This window comes from Balaenoptera borealis, assembly GCF_965194805.1.
Source record: "Balaenoptera borealis genome assembly, chromosome: 4".
NCBI classification, from domain to species: Eukaryota; Metazoa; Chordata; class Mammalia; order Artiodactyla; family Balaenopteridae; genus Balaenoptera; species Balaenoptera borealis.
In genome coordinates this window covers 89,305,002-89,321,843 of record NC_138861.1, presented here as the reverse complement: position 1 = coordinate 89,321,843, position 16,842 = coordinate 89,305,002, and the positions used below count along the sequence as shown (strand labels likewise).

Here is a 16,842-nt window from a genome sequence, read left to right as displayed (position 1 = left end):
GACAGACTCATATGGTACTATTTTGTGTCAAACTTTTTTGCTCAGCAAGGATTTGAACATTCACCCATGTGGTTGCATTCATTCATTTTTATTGCTGAATATTATTCCATTGTCTGAATATATCATTCTCCTATTGATGGGCATTTAGAATGTTTACAGCTTTTAGCTTTTATAAATAAAGCTGCTTATGAATATTCTTGAACAAGTGCTTTAGTGGATATAATACCTGGGAATAGAGTTGCTGAATTATGGGGTAGATGTATGAATAACTTAATTTTAAAAACTGCCAAAAAAGTTCTAAAAGTAATTGTGTGATTTTACCCTTCCACCAGTTATTGATGAGGGTTTTAGTTAATCAACGTCCTTGTCAACATTCGATGTTGTCACTCTTATGATTTTAGTTGTACTAATGGTATATCTTGTGATTTTAATTTGCATTTTCCCTGATAACTAATGATGCTGAGCACTTTTGGTTCAACCACTTATTGGCCATTCCTATGTCTTCCTTCCTGTGATGTCTGTCCAATACTTTGCCCCAATTTTTATTGGGTTGTCTTTTTATTGTTGATTTGGAGGAGTTCTTTATATTGTGCAAATGAGTCCCTTTTCAGATATATGTAGTATGAATATATTTTTCTCAGACTGGAACTTCCCTATTCATATTCTTAGTGGGCTGTTTTGATGAGCATGCTAATATATATATATATGTTTCACAGTTGAAAAGGAACTTCTATATATATTCTTATTTAAGCATTACAACAATCTGGCATGCAGGACTCATACTATCATCATCATATTACAGATCTAGAAATTGAGGATGACAGTTTAAGATTCTTATTCACACAACCAACTTGGCGGTTTTGAGGTTTTCTGATGCTAAGTTCGATATTCTTATACCTACTCCCTCTTTTTCATCTCTAAGTCCTCTCTCCATTCCTCAATTCATTAATAAAAGCTGTTAGGGAATTCAAACGTATTGGGATACATCAGTAAGATTCAGTTAATAAATACAATATTACGAGTTAATTCATTCAAGAGTATAGGAAATATATTAATCAGATTTAATTTTTAATCAGATTTAACATTTGAGTTTTGTCTTTTTATTCTACATTTTATTAATTTCCATTTGCTAAACTCAAGCCACTTTTGCCTTAAGGCATGACACATTCTCTTAATTTTATTGACTGAGATGCTGATTTATATGCTAGTTTATGTAACGCATATTAGACTTTTCTTTAGAACTGAAGTCAATCTCTGCCCTAAAATATATGAGGTGATCAGAAAGGCCGTATATGGAGTTCTTTACTGTGTTACTAGGTGCATTAATGTCATATCCCAGAGGCTGAAAGTAATCATCAGCTTACTGTACATTTTATTTACTAGAGGCCTTGACTTCCAAGAGAGAGGACTGAGAGGCATGAAATAAGAATGTTAACACTCACACAAAAGTATATACATATTCAAATACTACATATATTAAATACCTTCATATCCTTGTAAAGAAAGAGATACCCATCTCGTAAAACAAAATACCGGTCTTGAAACTTATTTCCAGAGAGTATTTTAGATGGTTCTTCTTTGATTTTCAAGACTCCCTCTTTGATACTTTCCAGGGCCTTCCTCTCTGTAAAGTACAACATTTACTTTTGTAAGCTGGGTACATTTTCATTTATTTGGAATAGAATATAAAACATTTTTGTATTTTCAGTTTTGATGATATAAAGTAATAACTTGTTTCCTACCATTAAGAAGCCTCTAGTTAATTTCTGGGAACACCTTGTGTCAGGGGAGTGTTGGATAAGTCATAGATCCAGTAACCAGATCTATTTGTATCTATTTATAATACATAGGCCTGCCCATGCTGTCCAATTAGCTACTGGCTAATGAGCATCTGAAACTTGGCTAGTCTCAACTGCGATGTGCTATGAGTATAAAATATATACCATATTTTGAAGATTAGTACCAAAAAAATGTAAATATATCACAATTTTATAACACTGATTACATGTTGAAATGATAATATTTTGGATATGTGAGTTTAAATAGAAGATACAAGTAACATTAATTTCACCTGTTTCTTTATATATATGTTTATATATATATTTTAAAATGTGGCTATTAGGCAATTTAAAATTACATACTCAGCTTGCATTTTATTTCTTTGAATAGCACTCATATAAACAATGCAAAATACACAGGTAAAAGAGAAATCTTTTCTGGAATCCTGTCTCAGGAATCCAGGAATTCTTGAGACATTAGAGAAATTCCTATTCCTATGAAACAGGTAAGGGTAAATAAGGCAAAACTGCTAATAATGCTCGTGCAATACTACCAGTGTCCCACACTTAGAAATCATTTCAACAGTTCTATTAAAAATCATGCTTTTGGTAAAAAAAAAAAAATGTTGAATTTGTGTAAATTTATCATGAATAAATTTATCACTGTATCTCTAGTCCTACAGCTTTCTTCTTGAAATCCCAACAGTATTCAACTGCCTACTTGAGAACTGAGGAACAGTGGAAAGAAAAGAAACCTGAAGCCAAGTAGGCACGACATGGTCATTCTGGGGTCAACTCCTGCTTTTCCTGTAAAACAGGAGTAATGACACTTATCCTGCAGATTGTTGTCCTCACATTAGATCATGTCCATAAAAGATGAAGCGTGAGACATTATATCAGGATGAGGGCTTTTAGCAATTTCCTGGTATTAAGGTGACACAATTTTTAAATATTCATGCAGAGTTTCTAAAATTTACAAATAACTTGATTTTAGAAAGAAAAACTCTTAATCTAAAACCTAGCATCCCTTGGTTTGGGGAAAACCTTTACTTATACAGCAAATACTACACAGACGTTCACAATAATAGTTAGTATAAGAAGACAAAAGTTAGAAAAAATTGAAATAGTGCCTTATAACTCAAATATGAGCATGGGATGACAACCTGGAAGCAAAAATCCCCATGATTAATCGCATCACTGATCCTAACTGCAAACAAAAGTAACTGACAAGCCCCAATAGCTTTCATGATCTGCATACTGGTCACAGATAACATTCTTTTAATTGCGATGTTATACTAAAATAGGTTCTTTTTAGGTGGTCTGTGACCTTAAAATAATTTCTGAAAAATACACTGCTAAAATTTGTCTTCTGGTATAATCTCTTAATATTTAATTCCATAGAAAAATATTTTAAATAATATTTTATAGCTAAATAACTTCTATTTAAATTAAAAATAACACTTTTCCAATTAAAAGACTTGAAAGAAGATGTATTTTAATGCAATAGGAAGATCAAGGAAAAAATATAAAAGTAGTATTCAGCAAAATTCATATGACATCAATTCATTCTTCATGAAATATTAAGAGTCCAGTATGTACTTGGTTCTAATAATATACAGTAACCTCAAAAGAGATGATTTCTGGACTTGCAGTGCAGTGTAAGAGACAGAGTAAACATGGACTAACAAACAATGCTTATATATCCTGATAGAAGAAATACGGTAAGCAATTTAGAAAACATTGGGTGGGCTTAGTGATTCAGCTGATTTAGAACAGAAAAGTGGAGGAAGGCATTTATAATACTATTGATTTAGAAATAGGTAAAGTATTTTAAGAGCATTAAATTACAATCAAGTTGTGAGATAAAGATATTATATATTTCTTAAGCCAAACCAATTCCATTCACACCTTCTGATTATACTTTTTTAAGATTTTTGTTCAATTTAATAAAGCTTTCTAATTTTACCAATAAGAAATAATCATATGTCCAGTGTTAAAAGTAAATCACTCACAGGTCAAATAGAAAACAGGCTTAGGAAAAAAAATATATTGTTGACATCTTTGGTTGCATATTTATTAAAATTTATTTTAAAAAATCGTATGTAATTGAGTATCTTAGCTAAATCTTGGTGTACACATTACTAAGGGACTCGGGAAGAGGCTTTGAGAGGAATATATGTTAAGGAGAAGGAAAGACCAAAAAGAACGTTGAAACACTAAGTTCCATGATAAATTCTGAGAGCGTAGAAGAATTTCTAAAAGCTCACACAATGTTAAAATAAGTAGGAAAAATACCCATCGCTTAAGGGCCAAGATGAAGCTATGTACTTCACACTTGTATTTTCACTCCCTCTACCTCATCCTGGGGAGAAAGTTTAAGATCTAGAGATACTGTTATCTTTAGAGAATCATAAACCCCTTTCCCCCTCCAGGTGTTTGCTCGGACAAGGAAGGAAGGCTCAGTTGAGTTCAGTGAGGGTTCTTTAGAGTTAACACTGGGTAAGATAACAGATTGGTATTCTTTGTTATATTGTGCTGTAATTTTGTTATTAATTAGAAAAGCCCTTAAAAAGTACATGTATGAAACCACACAGAATGGTCAAATTTATTTATTTAAACAGAACAGACATCATATTACTGAGACTATGAAACTGATCTCCCCACCCAAAGAAAAAAAAACGTTTTCCAAATCATTTGAAAAACCTCAAGTTCTTAGACAAAAACAGTAATTCCTAACTAGTGGCCCCTAATCCCAATAAAATAACTGATCTGTAGAGGAGCTTGGAGGGTCTTGGGAAGGAGAGACAGAGACAGACAGAGGTAGGGAGAGACACAAAGAGAGAGAAGCGGGGGGAACATAAACTAGGAATGATATTTCTAGAATACATATTCCCCCTTTATCCTTCATGTCCAGTCAGCTAGCAGTTCAGCCATTGTTCTCTCAAAGTTTCTCTATGGGGTTCAATTCCACTTCTTTTCCAATATCATCTCCCTAACCCCTGACTTTTCTACCTAATACCTAGACTCCAGGATTCTATAATTCCATGTCCTGCTTTTCTAATGGCTCCATATAATTCCAGATTTGTGCTATGCAAATACTGTTTTATCATGTTAATCCCCTTTCCAAAACTCTATTTTTTTTTTTTTTTTTACTATTTGAAGTCTTACTTACCTAACATTAAAAGCCTAAACTTCTTTCCCTGACTTTTCAAGGACTAAATAAACTAGACTCCTCCTACTCATCTTCATAAGCTATTAAGTTAAAATATGATATTCATTTATAAGTCAGTTGATCATAATACACTGTTTGGAAAACCAATCTGTGTCTCTGTGGCATGACTGAAGTTGATCATCTGAGTGAACCTAAGGGAAATTCCATTCTCCTTGGTTCTATACAAATTCTACCCCCACTTCTGGACCCAACTCATCCTTGAAGATTTTTTCTAACTACTCCAATCCATACTTGTTATTCATGTCTTTAAAACTCTAAGATAAAATTTAGGCATTGAATACATGAAAAGTCATGTTTGTCTCATAATTTTGCTCTTAAAAATAAGAATTTCAGTCTATGGCCATACCACCCTGAATGCAACCGATCTCATCTGATCTTGAAAAAAATAATAATTTCATGTTTGCTTTTTAAAAAATTGTGGGGTTTAAATTTTCCTCCCCAACCTATGTGAGAAGTAACATAGCACAGTGACTAAGAGTTTGCTCTGGAGCTAGACTACCTGGGCTTGAATGACAACCACATCCTCCACTGGATCCCAGGCAGTAATCTCTAAATCTCAGTTTCCTCACCTGCAAAATGGGGATTCATACAGTGATCACCCAGTAGATCTGGTATGTAAAGTATTTAGAAGAGTGCTTAGCACATAGCAAGCAGAATGTAATTGCTTATTTATCTAATGGAGGACAGACATCATTTTTTTTCTGTACTGCAGAGTCTGTAGTAAGCAGTATAGAAAAAATTACCCTTCCAAAGGCCTGGTGATTTATAGACTGAATTTACAAGAGTTTTAAAAACTAAAATCTGCTCCTCCACTTACCAGCAGGTCACCTTGAGGGAGTTATGTAACGTCTCCATGTCCAAGTTTCTCCATTTATAAAAGGCTTAGAGAGTACTAGTGAAAAACCCCTTAAGACTGCTAGGAAGATTAAATGACATGGTGTATGCAAAGCCATCAGCCCAGCATCTGGCGCCAAGTAAATGCATAGTAACTATGAACAATTTATCTCTTATATATGATCTGAGAAATGAAAAGGGAATATAAAACAAATGGGTCTATTTTCCATGGTCTCTATGTGTCTCCCTTCCTCTTTTGCTGGCAAAGACTATTTTCTCAGGCCTGTACATTATCTGAAAAACCAAGTTCCACCCCTGCGCATGTACTCTAAGTGCTGAAGGAGACAGGCAGTTTTCATGAGACATCCTCTTGAAAATGTGCCACAACCAAGTGATATTTGGCAATATTTGCAGCCTGAAATCTAGAAATTTCTTCCAAATTAAAAATTATCCATATTTTCCTTTGATATTGATTATATAGAACACATATATTCTTTATAATTTGGAGGAAGCAGAATTTGATATAGTTCACTCACTGCATGACATTCACTCAAAATGTATTTAGTAAAATTTAGTTCTACGACTGAGTAGAAACCAAACCTGCTTTAAAGTAATCTAGGAAAAGTCAAATATTACCACCCCCCGCCCTGATTCCCAGTATATTTTCCTTTGTTACTTGTATTGAAGAAGCAATGCTTAATAGAACTAGCAGCCTTATAACATCCTTTTGTAATTAGATTATCCTTAAGCAGTAAAATTGTAAATATACTTACTACTGGAGGACTGACTAGAAAAGTGCCAGAGATTCCACGCCATTTTACTGACAACGCAGCAAACTGTAGAAAGTAGAACACTACTTTTCTCTTCTATCATCAATTTCCGAGAAAATACTTCCACTTGAAGTGGACTGGGTCTTACCTTCAACTTTTACACATCTTTGGATTTAAAAAGATATGATGGGGAGTGGAATATAAATTATTTCAGCTAGACTATGATTTATGAACTCATACTATTTTTGCTGGAATTTTCCTTTATTTTCTTAAGTCAGTCGATAGTGGATGGCTCAGCTTTCCAGGTCTGAATTTGCTGGAAGCAGTTGCATTTTGAACTATTCTATTCTAATGTAAATTTAATTCCAAAGCATCTGTCATATGTGGCAATCTAAATTTAGAAACTCACACAAATCTTCATTTGAGTTACATCTTCTATCTTAAAAGTAGTTCTTCCTCATTGAGATCACTAAAACTTGATTCTGTTGTATTACATTCTATTGGGGTAATATTAAAGAACTTTAGTGCTTAAAATAAGACTTCTGCAACAAAAAGTTATTTATTCTGGAACCTTATAGAAGCTATAAATTTATGGCTAACTTGTGATAGAGATGTTGAAACTTAATATGAGATAAGGATAATATAAGATGGTCTAATATGATTAGCTATGACAAAGTCTAAATGGCAATTTAAATGAAGTTTCATTCTCCCTATCTCAATGTCTCAGCCATAATCCATGGGGTAGAAAAGAAATTCAGACTATTATTTTTCTTTTCAAGTTAGTTAACTCCTCATTACAATAGTGACAATAGCCCAAAATGCTTCTCAGAAATACAATGCTGCTTTTGAAAAACACAGAATTGATTTTTAAGTAGAGGCAACAGAAAATTCATTTACTCTTACATACTTCTATAAAAGTAAAGTATGCTTCCTCATTACCTTAAATGAATGAGCAGAAATTAAGTGTTGGTTGACTCTAAAGTCTATTCCTTCTTGTGATGTCTATATTTTAAACTATTGAGATAAAATGAGCAAATTGAGAAAATTAAAACTCCTAAACAACTCCAAACCCCTAAACTTATAATTTGATAAAATTCTTCATTAAGCAAGAAGGTGGTATCAAACAAAAGTATATGCCTATAATTTGTTGCATAAAATCAGAAACACCATCATGCAATTAATGAAATGCAAGTCGTGTGTGTGTGTGTGTGTGTGTGTGTGTGTGTGTGTGTGTTAGATAAAGGAGAGACAGGAAGAGATAGGGATAGGTAGACAGACACTAAGATTTGTGGCAATTAGGTATCAGGTATGATGAGACAGGTGTGAAGGATGTGTCAGTGCTACTTTATGTTTTAAGAAAATATTAACACAATAGCTATTCATTGCTGAGAGAAAAGTATGGTTGTAACCAACCAGCCTTGTTTCAAACTGTGCTAATTTCCACTTGGCCCCCAGGTTAGAATAAGAAAATCTTAAGAAAGGAAAAGAAATCCTTAACATTGTTGCGTCTCTGCTGTGAAGAGCCATGTGTTTCTGAAGTGATTCCAGTTTTTCTGCTAACAAATTGACAGAGAAATCACATTTGATTTACTTTCATTATTTTCCTTTTAGATCCCAAGTTTAAGGAGTAGTGCATGTAACGAATGGAGCAATAATTCTGGAGTAGGTGGTCACTGTGATTGATTTAGGAGACATTTGCCAAGACAGGGACAAAGTAGACTGAATACCTAACCAACCTAAAATCTATCACACAGGGTACCCCATAAGAAGTACTTAGAATCCCCAGGTTACTGTAAGACACGACTATAAGAAAAAATCATGACTTTAGAAGTTGATTTTAAAAACAAACAATAGGCCAAACCTTCTTTAAAATGACAATCCTAAATGCACACAGATGCAGAACCAACCATAATGAAAGAGATTTTACTTTGACAATCTGAATATAAATCAAGCTCTAATGAAAAACATGTATAAAAATTTTATTGACTAGAAAACTAAAAAAGAAAGTTAAATATTTACTTCATAGGTACTCCTATTTCTGACCAAAAGTACATAACTAATGATATGAAATGGTCTAATTAATGTATTTCCTGAGGGTGTTACTCTAAAACCTGACTTTTTTTTTTTCATGCAGAGGGACATAATTTCCAGGTAGAAAGAACTACTGTTATCATAATAACAAGTTGCATATTGGTTTGGCCAGCTGAGGGGGGTAGAGTGCAGGGGCAGTGATAAGTTTCACAGCTCCCACCCTGTCAGAGGAATGCAGGAGGTATGAGAGTAGCACAAGAGTTTACTGACATTTTACTCTAGAGAATATTTCATCCAAATCTCAGAAACTGTCATGTAAGCCTGCTTTCCACTGCTTGGGTTCCCCAGTTTTTGTGCAAGGTGCTTTGTCTAGACCTTACAGAAGCCTGATGCTTTCACAACAGGACACACTCACAACCCCCAAAAGGGGACACGTACAATAGGTGAGGCATCGTTTTAATGCCCAATCTTCCTACCAAGTTTGTGGGTAGAGCAATTTATAGTTTGTCACTCGACCATTTCTTGTTGCCCTTAAACAACAAAGATTTTACTCAGATGTGATTGCTCTAAACCCACTCAATCTAACATCGCTGATACAGCACTTAATGGTATCCTTGCTTTGGGTTATCCCTCAGGCCCACCTGCACAAAACCTTCCTTTATATTATAGCCTTTTAAGATCTTATTCTTGTCTGGTTTTATTCACATAGCCAGTCTACTAGCATTCAAACAAGAGCTAAGTTTTCGCAACATGGAGAATTAACAGACATTTTAGAGGGATGTTAGAAAAAGGAAAATTCTCACCAAAAAAAATTCAAATTTACCTGAAAAGATGACTTATTTTCTAAAAGAAAAGAAGCCATGAGAACCTATAATGTATTTCATAATGCAGACAGGAGTTTGTTCATAAACTCAATATGTTTCCTTTATCTCAATGTTAAAATGAAAGAATAACAGAATTTAAGAGCTAGGCCAGATTTCAAAGGTTATCTAAATCAGAGATTTTCAACATGACACCATTGACATTTTGAGCCAGATTATGCTTTGTTGTAAAGAGCCTTCCTGTGTATTGTAGGATGTTTCACAGCATCTCTGGTCTCTAACCACTAAATACCAGAAGCACCACCCTACCCAGTGTGACCGTCAGAAATATCTCCAGACATTGCCAAATGCCCCCCTGGGAGACAAAAATCTCCCCCACCTGACAATCACTACTCTATGACAGGGATGCTTGTAGCAGTCATATGATGAGAGAATTTCTATTGCAATCGTTGAGCAGTATACAGAGGATGTGGCCAAAATCATATGTAGGAGTAAGAAAGAAGTTAAACAAGATAAAGGTGTCTAAAAGGCTAAATTTCTACAGCAAAAAGAACACATGTTCTGTTTATTTAGATGCTAGTAAGACCAGAATGACATAGAAGCTGTTAAACTGCTTGCATTTTGTAAAAATAATTTTGTGTAATTGTAAGATATGAAGGGCAGGGTTATGGACTGAATGTTTATGTTTCCCCAATTCATATGTTGAAACCTACCTACACGGTATCAGGTTTTAGGAGGTGGAGCCTTTATGAGGTAATTAGGATTAGATGAGGTCACGAGGGTGAATCCTCAGGAATGGGCTTAGTGCCCTTGTAAGAGTCACAGAGAGTGTGCTTCCTCTCTCTGCTCTCCGCCCTGGGAGGATACAAGAAGTCCCCAGTCTGCAACCTGGAAGAGGCCTCTCACCAGAACTTGGCCAGGCTGGCACTCTGATGTCAGACTTCTAGTCTCCACACTGTGAGAAATAAACTTCTGTTGTTTATGAGCCAACTAGTCTATTGTAGTCTGTCATAGTAGCTAGATTATCATGAAATCAGAAACATATCAGATTAGCCTGGTACAATTAAGAACTTGCTGACTTATGGCTACTAGCTAGAGAGTCTGCAATCATACCAAGTAGCTTTACCGCATTTAAGAACTGTACCAACCTCCCCATCTTTTTTCTTTTTTTTTTAATAATTAGAAGTAAAACCAATCTGTACTCAAATCTAGTACTTAATAAATGTGTGATCTGGAGGCAACTTACTTAATTTCTCTGAGCTTCCCTTTTCTCAATTGTAAAATTCAAATGATAATATAACTCATGGAGAAATTTTAAAAAAAACTATAAATGAGTTTTGGTATGCAGAGAGTTCATTTCATAATACCCGATTAATAAATAGTAATGGTTATTATCAATATGAATTATAAAAGTTGTGGTAAATTTCATCTTATAAAACTTGAATCCTCTGTTTTCGGGGTTGGGTTATAGACAGTGTGGCAGGAAATCTTTTTCTAATCTGTCAGATAATGTCAACATAACAGAAAAATCTAAGTTTCAAAATGAAAGTTTTCTGATACCTAAAACAAGTTCAGAGACTGTCTTATATGGATCCCCTGTGCTAGCTAACTTCTTATTTAACCTTACATGTATACATGTCTTCTCCCAGTTGGATGGCAAATATCCTTATTGGAAGTATTTATTTTGTATTTGTTTTCCAATATTACTGCAAAATAGGTGAGAATTATAACAAGCACACAATCTCAGAGCTTGCGATTCTTGAATGCTCAGAGAACTTTCAAATGTAACTATAATTCAAGATGATTCACCATCTATCTAAAAATTAGGAAAACACTTAAGCATGGCAAATAAATAAAATAAACCCAAAACCTTAAAAAGATGAATCATTCCTGCTAAATCTTTAATTTGATATGGTCAAATTAACCAACTATTACCACAGTCCTACCCACCAGGAAAATATGACCCTGGCACTTGGTCTATATTCTTCTTTCTAACAATAATGGCAGTAGATTTTTCATTTAGCTACTCATTTTTACATTTTCAAAAAACACTTGTGCCATAATAATTATCCTTTAACCACTTGAATTTTCAATCATAGTTGCAATGTGAAATAACAGCACCTACCATTATAGTGTTTAACTGTGTCAATGGTTAAGAATCTTTTCACCACAAGATAAGCAGATCCAGGTTCAGCTAATGAACTCCACCGAAGCACCTGTTCCAACACATTTTCTGTGTAGTGAAGAGGGCGCTCTGCAAACAAAAACAAATCAAATTACAAAAAAAATCTTAACTGTTTTTAATTATAAAATTTAAAAAGTCCTTTTAGAAAGCTCTGTACAAGACAATAAGCATGACTGTATCTTATGGTACACAAGAATAGTGCTAGGACTACATACAGGAAACCCTAAGACCTGGAACAGCATTAAGCACATAATAAAATTTACTGTATAAATAAATCTGTGCAGGGACATTTGTTTGTTACGCAACTATTTAAAAAAAATTCAGAGGTACTAATCTTTAAATAAAATTTCAGAAATATAGCCAGCTTTTCATACAACAAATTAGTTACTCTACTTTTTAATTTAAACAACATTCTGGTTTGCTTATGGAAAGCTGTGTATTTGCATATGCAAATAATAATTATAAAAGGACTAGTAAAATTAGTCTTGTCCAGTACTAAGTAATAACATAAATAAACCCTTTGTTTCTCCCAACAAGACTAGCATAATTTGTGATCAACATTAGTGAACAACTTATAGCTGATACAGTCAATTTACATGAAATTATAAAAGATAACTTCAACAGAGAACATAAGATAATCATTATCAAACAGTACTGAGTAATCTATGTTTAACTATTAGTGGAAATATCAATCAGAAACATTATGTAGCAATATTATACATTAATTGTTCATATAATAGGCCAACAAGCAAGAAGTTTATGACATCTTAAAGATTTCTCCGTGGTAGAAGGACGTGATCTCACTCGCTCTTGCGAGAACACCAGAATCACAACTAACTGCTGAACAATCATTGATAGGAAGACACTGGAACTCACCAAAAAAGATACCCCACATCCAAAGACAAAGGAGAAGCCACAGTGAGACAGTAGGAGGGGCACAATCACAATAAAATCAAATCCCATAACTGCTGGGTGGGTGACTCACAAACTGGAGAACACTTGTAACACAGAAGTCCACCCACTGGAGTGAAGGTTCTGAGCCCCACATTAGACTTCCCAACCTGGGGGTCTGGCAGCAGGAGGAGGAATTCCTAGAGAATCAGACTTTGAAGGCTAGTGGGATTTGAATGCAGAAATTCGACAGGACTGGGGGAAACAGAGACTGCACTCTTGGAGGGCACACACAAAGTAGTGTGTGCGTCGGGACCCAGGGGAAGGAGCAGTGATCCCAGGGGAGACTGAACCAGACCTACCAGCTAGTGTTGGAGGGTCTCCTGCAGAGGCGGGGGGTGGCTCTATCTCACCGTGAGGACAAGGACACTGGCAGCAGAAGTTCTGGGAAGTACTCATTGGTGTGAGCCCTCCCAGAGTCCAGCATTAGCCCCACCAAAGAGCCCGGGTAGGCTTCAGTGTTGGGTCCCCTCAGGCCAAACAACCAACAGGGAGGGGACTCAGCCCCACCCATCAGCAGGCAAGAGGATTAAAGTTTTACTGAGCTCTGCCCACCGGAGCAACAGCCAGCTCTACCCACCACCAGTCCCTCCCATCAGGATACTTGCACAAGCCTCTTAGATAGCTGCATGCACAAGAGGGCAGACAGCAGAAGCAAGAAGAACTACAATCCTGCAGCCTGTGGAACAAAAACCACATTCATAGAAAGATAGACAAGATGAAAAGGCACAAGGCTATGTACCAGACGAAGGAACAAGATAAAACCCCAGAAAAACAGCTAAATGAAGTGGAGATAGGCAACTTTCCAGAAAAAGAATTCAGAATAATGATAGTGAAGATGATCCAGGACATTGGAAAAAGAATGGAGGCAAAGATCGAGATGTTGCAAGAAATGTTTAACACAGACCTAGAAGAATTAAAGAACAAACAAACAGAGATGAACAATACAATAACTGAAATGAAAAATACACTAGAAGGATTCAATAGCAGAATAACTGAGGCAGAAGAACGGGTAAGTGACGTGGAAGACAGAATGGTGGAATTCACTGCTGCAGAACAGAATAAAGAAAAAAGAATGAAAAGAAATGAAGACAGGCTAAGAGACCTCTGGGATAACATTAAACACAACAACATTCACATTATAGGGGTCCCAGAAGGAGAAGAGAGAGAGAAAGGACCCGAGAAATATTTGAAGAGATTACAGTCGAAAACTTACCTAACATGGGAAAGTAAATAGCCACCCAAGTCCAGGAAGCACAGAGAGTGCCATACAGGATAAACCCAAGGAGAAACACGCTGAGACACATAGTAATCAAATTGGCAAAAATTAAAGACAAAGAAAAATTATTGAAAGCAGCAAGGGAAAAATGACAAATAATATACAAGGGAACTCCCATAAGGTTGCTGATTTCTCAGCAGAAACTCTACAAGCCAGAAGGGAGTGGAATGATATACTTAAAGTGATGAAAGGGAAGAACCTACAACCAAGATTACTCTACCCAGCAAGGATCTCATTCAGATTCGATGGAGAAATCAAAAGCTTTACAGACAAGCAAAAGCTAAGAGAATTCAGCACCACCAAACCAGCTCTACAACAAATGCTAAAGGAACTTCTCTAAGTGGGGAACACAAGAGAAGAAAAGGACCTACAAAAACAAACCCAAAACAATTAAGAAAATGGTAATAGGAACATACATATCGATAATTAACTTAAACGTGAATGGATTAAATGCTCCAACCAAAAGACACAGGCTTCTTCCAAGCTAATGAAAAATTATTAAAGGTGTATTTCTGAACTGGAAGGAAAGAAATTAACATTTAGTTGCAGATAAATCAATGTTTAGTACAAATTGAATTGACGGCCCAGGTTATACTTCTATTGCCATCTTGGGGTTAATTTAAGCATTTTTGGCTATGTCTCCCAGGAAGGGGAGAAAATATAATAATAGTCATGTTTATACCAAGCCAGATTTATTGTTATGAGTATCCTGATATCCCTATAGAAGTTGTGCTGTGTTTCTTTTTTATTCTACTTTAATAGAAAGTTTAAAGCAAATATTTAATTGCTGACTCAGAAATTTTGAGAGTTACACACAGATTTGGGAGTTTGTTGGTCTCATTTGGAGACTTCCTTTGGACCCTCCTTTATGTACCTTTTAAAAATAAAAATGGAAATATCTTCATTTTTTTCTCATGTTATTTATAAAAGTAATATAGAGATATAAAGACATCCTGGTACGTTCTAAAGGGCAAGTATGTTGCTCAGCATACCTCTTTGAGCTAAGAGACTTAATTAAGAATGTTATTATGCCTAAGTCCATGAACAGGCTTGCTATAGCCCAAATGTCTTTTTTTCAGGATAAGTTTGTTTTTTCTGATGTTACCATCACATTTATTCAATACCAAGAGATAACATCATGACTTACAAATACCATGGTTATCATTAATAATAATGCACAAAATAAAGAAACAGAATTCCCTGAAACTTAGTAGAAACAGAATATGAATTTACTGCTTCTGTGAATACTGTTTATTTTACTGTTTTTTTTAAAAATAAATTTATTTGTTTAAAAAAAAAAAAAGACACAGGCTTGCTGAATGGATACAAGAACAAGACCCATCTATATGCTGTCTACAAGAGACCCACTTCAGACCTAGGGACACATACAGACTGAAAGTAAGGGGATGGAAAAAGATATTCCATGCAAATGGAAATAAAAAGAAAGCTGGAGTAGCCATTCTCATATCAGACAAACTAGACTTTAAAATAAAGAATGTTACAAGAGACAAAGAAGGACACTACATAATGATCATGGGATCAATCCAAAAAGAAGATATAACAATTATAAATAAATATGCACCCAACATAGGAGCACCGCAATACATAAGGCAACTGCTAACAGCTGTAAAAGAGGAAATCAACAGTAACACAATAATAGTGGAGGACTTTAACACCTCACTTATACCAATGGACAGATCATCCACACAGAAAATTAATAAGGAAACACAAGCTTTAAGTGACACAATAGACCACATAGATTTAATAGATATTTATAGGACATTCCATCTAAAAACAGCAGATTACACTTTCTTCTCAAGTGCACACGGAACATTCTCCAGGATAGATCACATCTTGGGTCACAAATCAAGCCTCAGCAAATTTAGGAAAATTGAAATCATATCAAGCATCTTTTCTGACCACAACGCTATGAGATTAGAAATGAATTACAAGGAAAAAAACGTTAAAAACACATACACATGGAGGCTAAACAATACGTTACTAAATAACCAAGAGACCACTGAATAAAGCAAAGAGGAAATCAAAAAATACCTAGAGACAAATGACAATGAAAACACAATGATCCAAAACCTATGGGATGCAGCAAAAGCAGTACTAAGAGGGAAGTTTATAGCTATACAAGCCTACCTCAAAAAACAAGAAAAATCTCAAATAAACAATCTAACCTTATACCTAAAGGACCTAGGGAAAGAAGAACAAACAAAACCCAAAGTTAGCAGAATGAAAGAAATCATAAAGATCAGAGCAGAAATAAATGAAAAAGAAACAAAGAAAAGAATAGCAAAGATCAATAAAACTAAAAGCTGGTTCTTTGAGAAGATAAACAAAATTGATAACCCATTAGCCACACTCATCAAGAAAAAGAGGGAGAGGACTCAATAAAATTAGAAATGAAATAGAAGTTACAACAGACACCGCAGAAACACAAAGCCTCCTAAGAGACTACTGTAAGCAACTCTATGCCAATAAAATGGACAACTTGGAAGTAATGGAAAAATTCTTAGAAAGGTATAACCTTCCAAGACTGAACCAGGAAGAAATAGAAAATATGAACAGATCAATCACAAGTAATGAAATTGAAACTGTGATTAAAAATCTTCCAACAAACAAAAGTCCAGGACCAGATGGCTTCACAGGTGAATTCTATCAAACATTTAGAGAAGAGCTAACACCCATCCTTCTCAAACTCTTCCATAAAACTGCAGAGGAAGGAACACTCCCAAACTCAGTCTATGAGGCCACCATCACCCTGTTACCAAAACCAGACAAAGATAGTACAGAAAAAGACAATTACAGACCAATATCACTGATGAATATAGATGCAAAAATCCTCAAAAAAATACAAGCAAACAGAATCCAACAGCACATTAAAAGGATCATACACCATGATCAAGTGGGATTTATCCCAGGGATGCAAGGATTCTTCAATATGCGCAAATC

At 35.0% G+C, this 16,842-nt stretch overlaps 1 protein-coding gene across 8 annotated transcripts in view; it reads right to left on the bottom strand.

Moving 5' to 3' along the window:
- Window positions 1–16,842, bottom strand: part of ARAP2 (ArfGAP with RhoGAP domain, ankyrin repeat and PH domain 2) — a 201,764-nt gene that overhangs the window by 37,097 nt on the left and 147,825 nt on the right. For all 8 annotated transcript variants that reach the window (XM_082390417.1, XM_082390419.1, XM_082390418.1 and 5 more), the window contains 2 exons: window positions 11,592–11,720; window positions 1,485–1,624 (listed from right to left, as the gene is read on the bottom strand). In XM_082390417.1, the coding sequence (XP_082246543.1) occupies window positions 1,485–1,624; window positions 11,592–11,720 (269 nt within the window). The remainder of the gene's footprint in view (window positions 1–1,484; window positions 1,625–11,591; window positions 11,721–16,842) is intronic.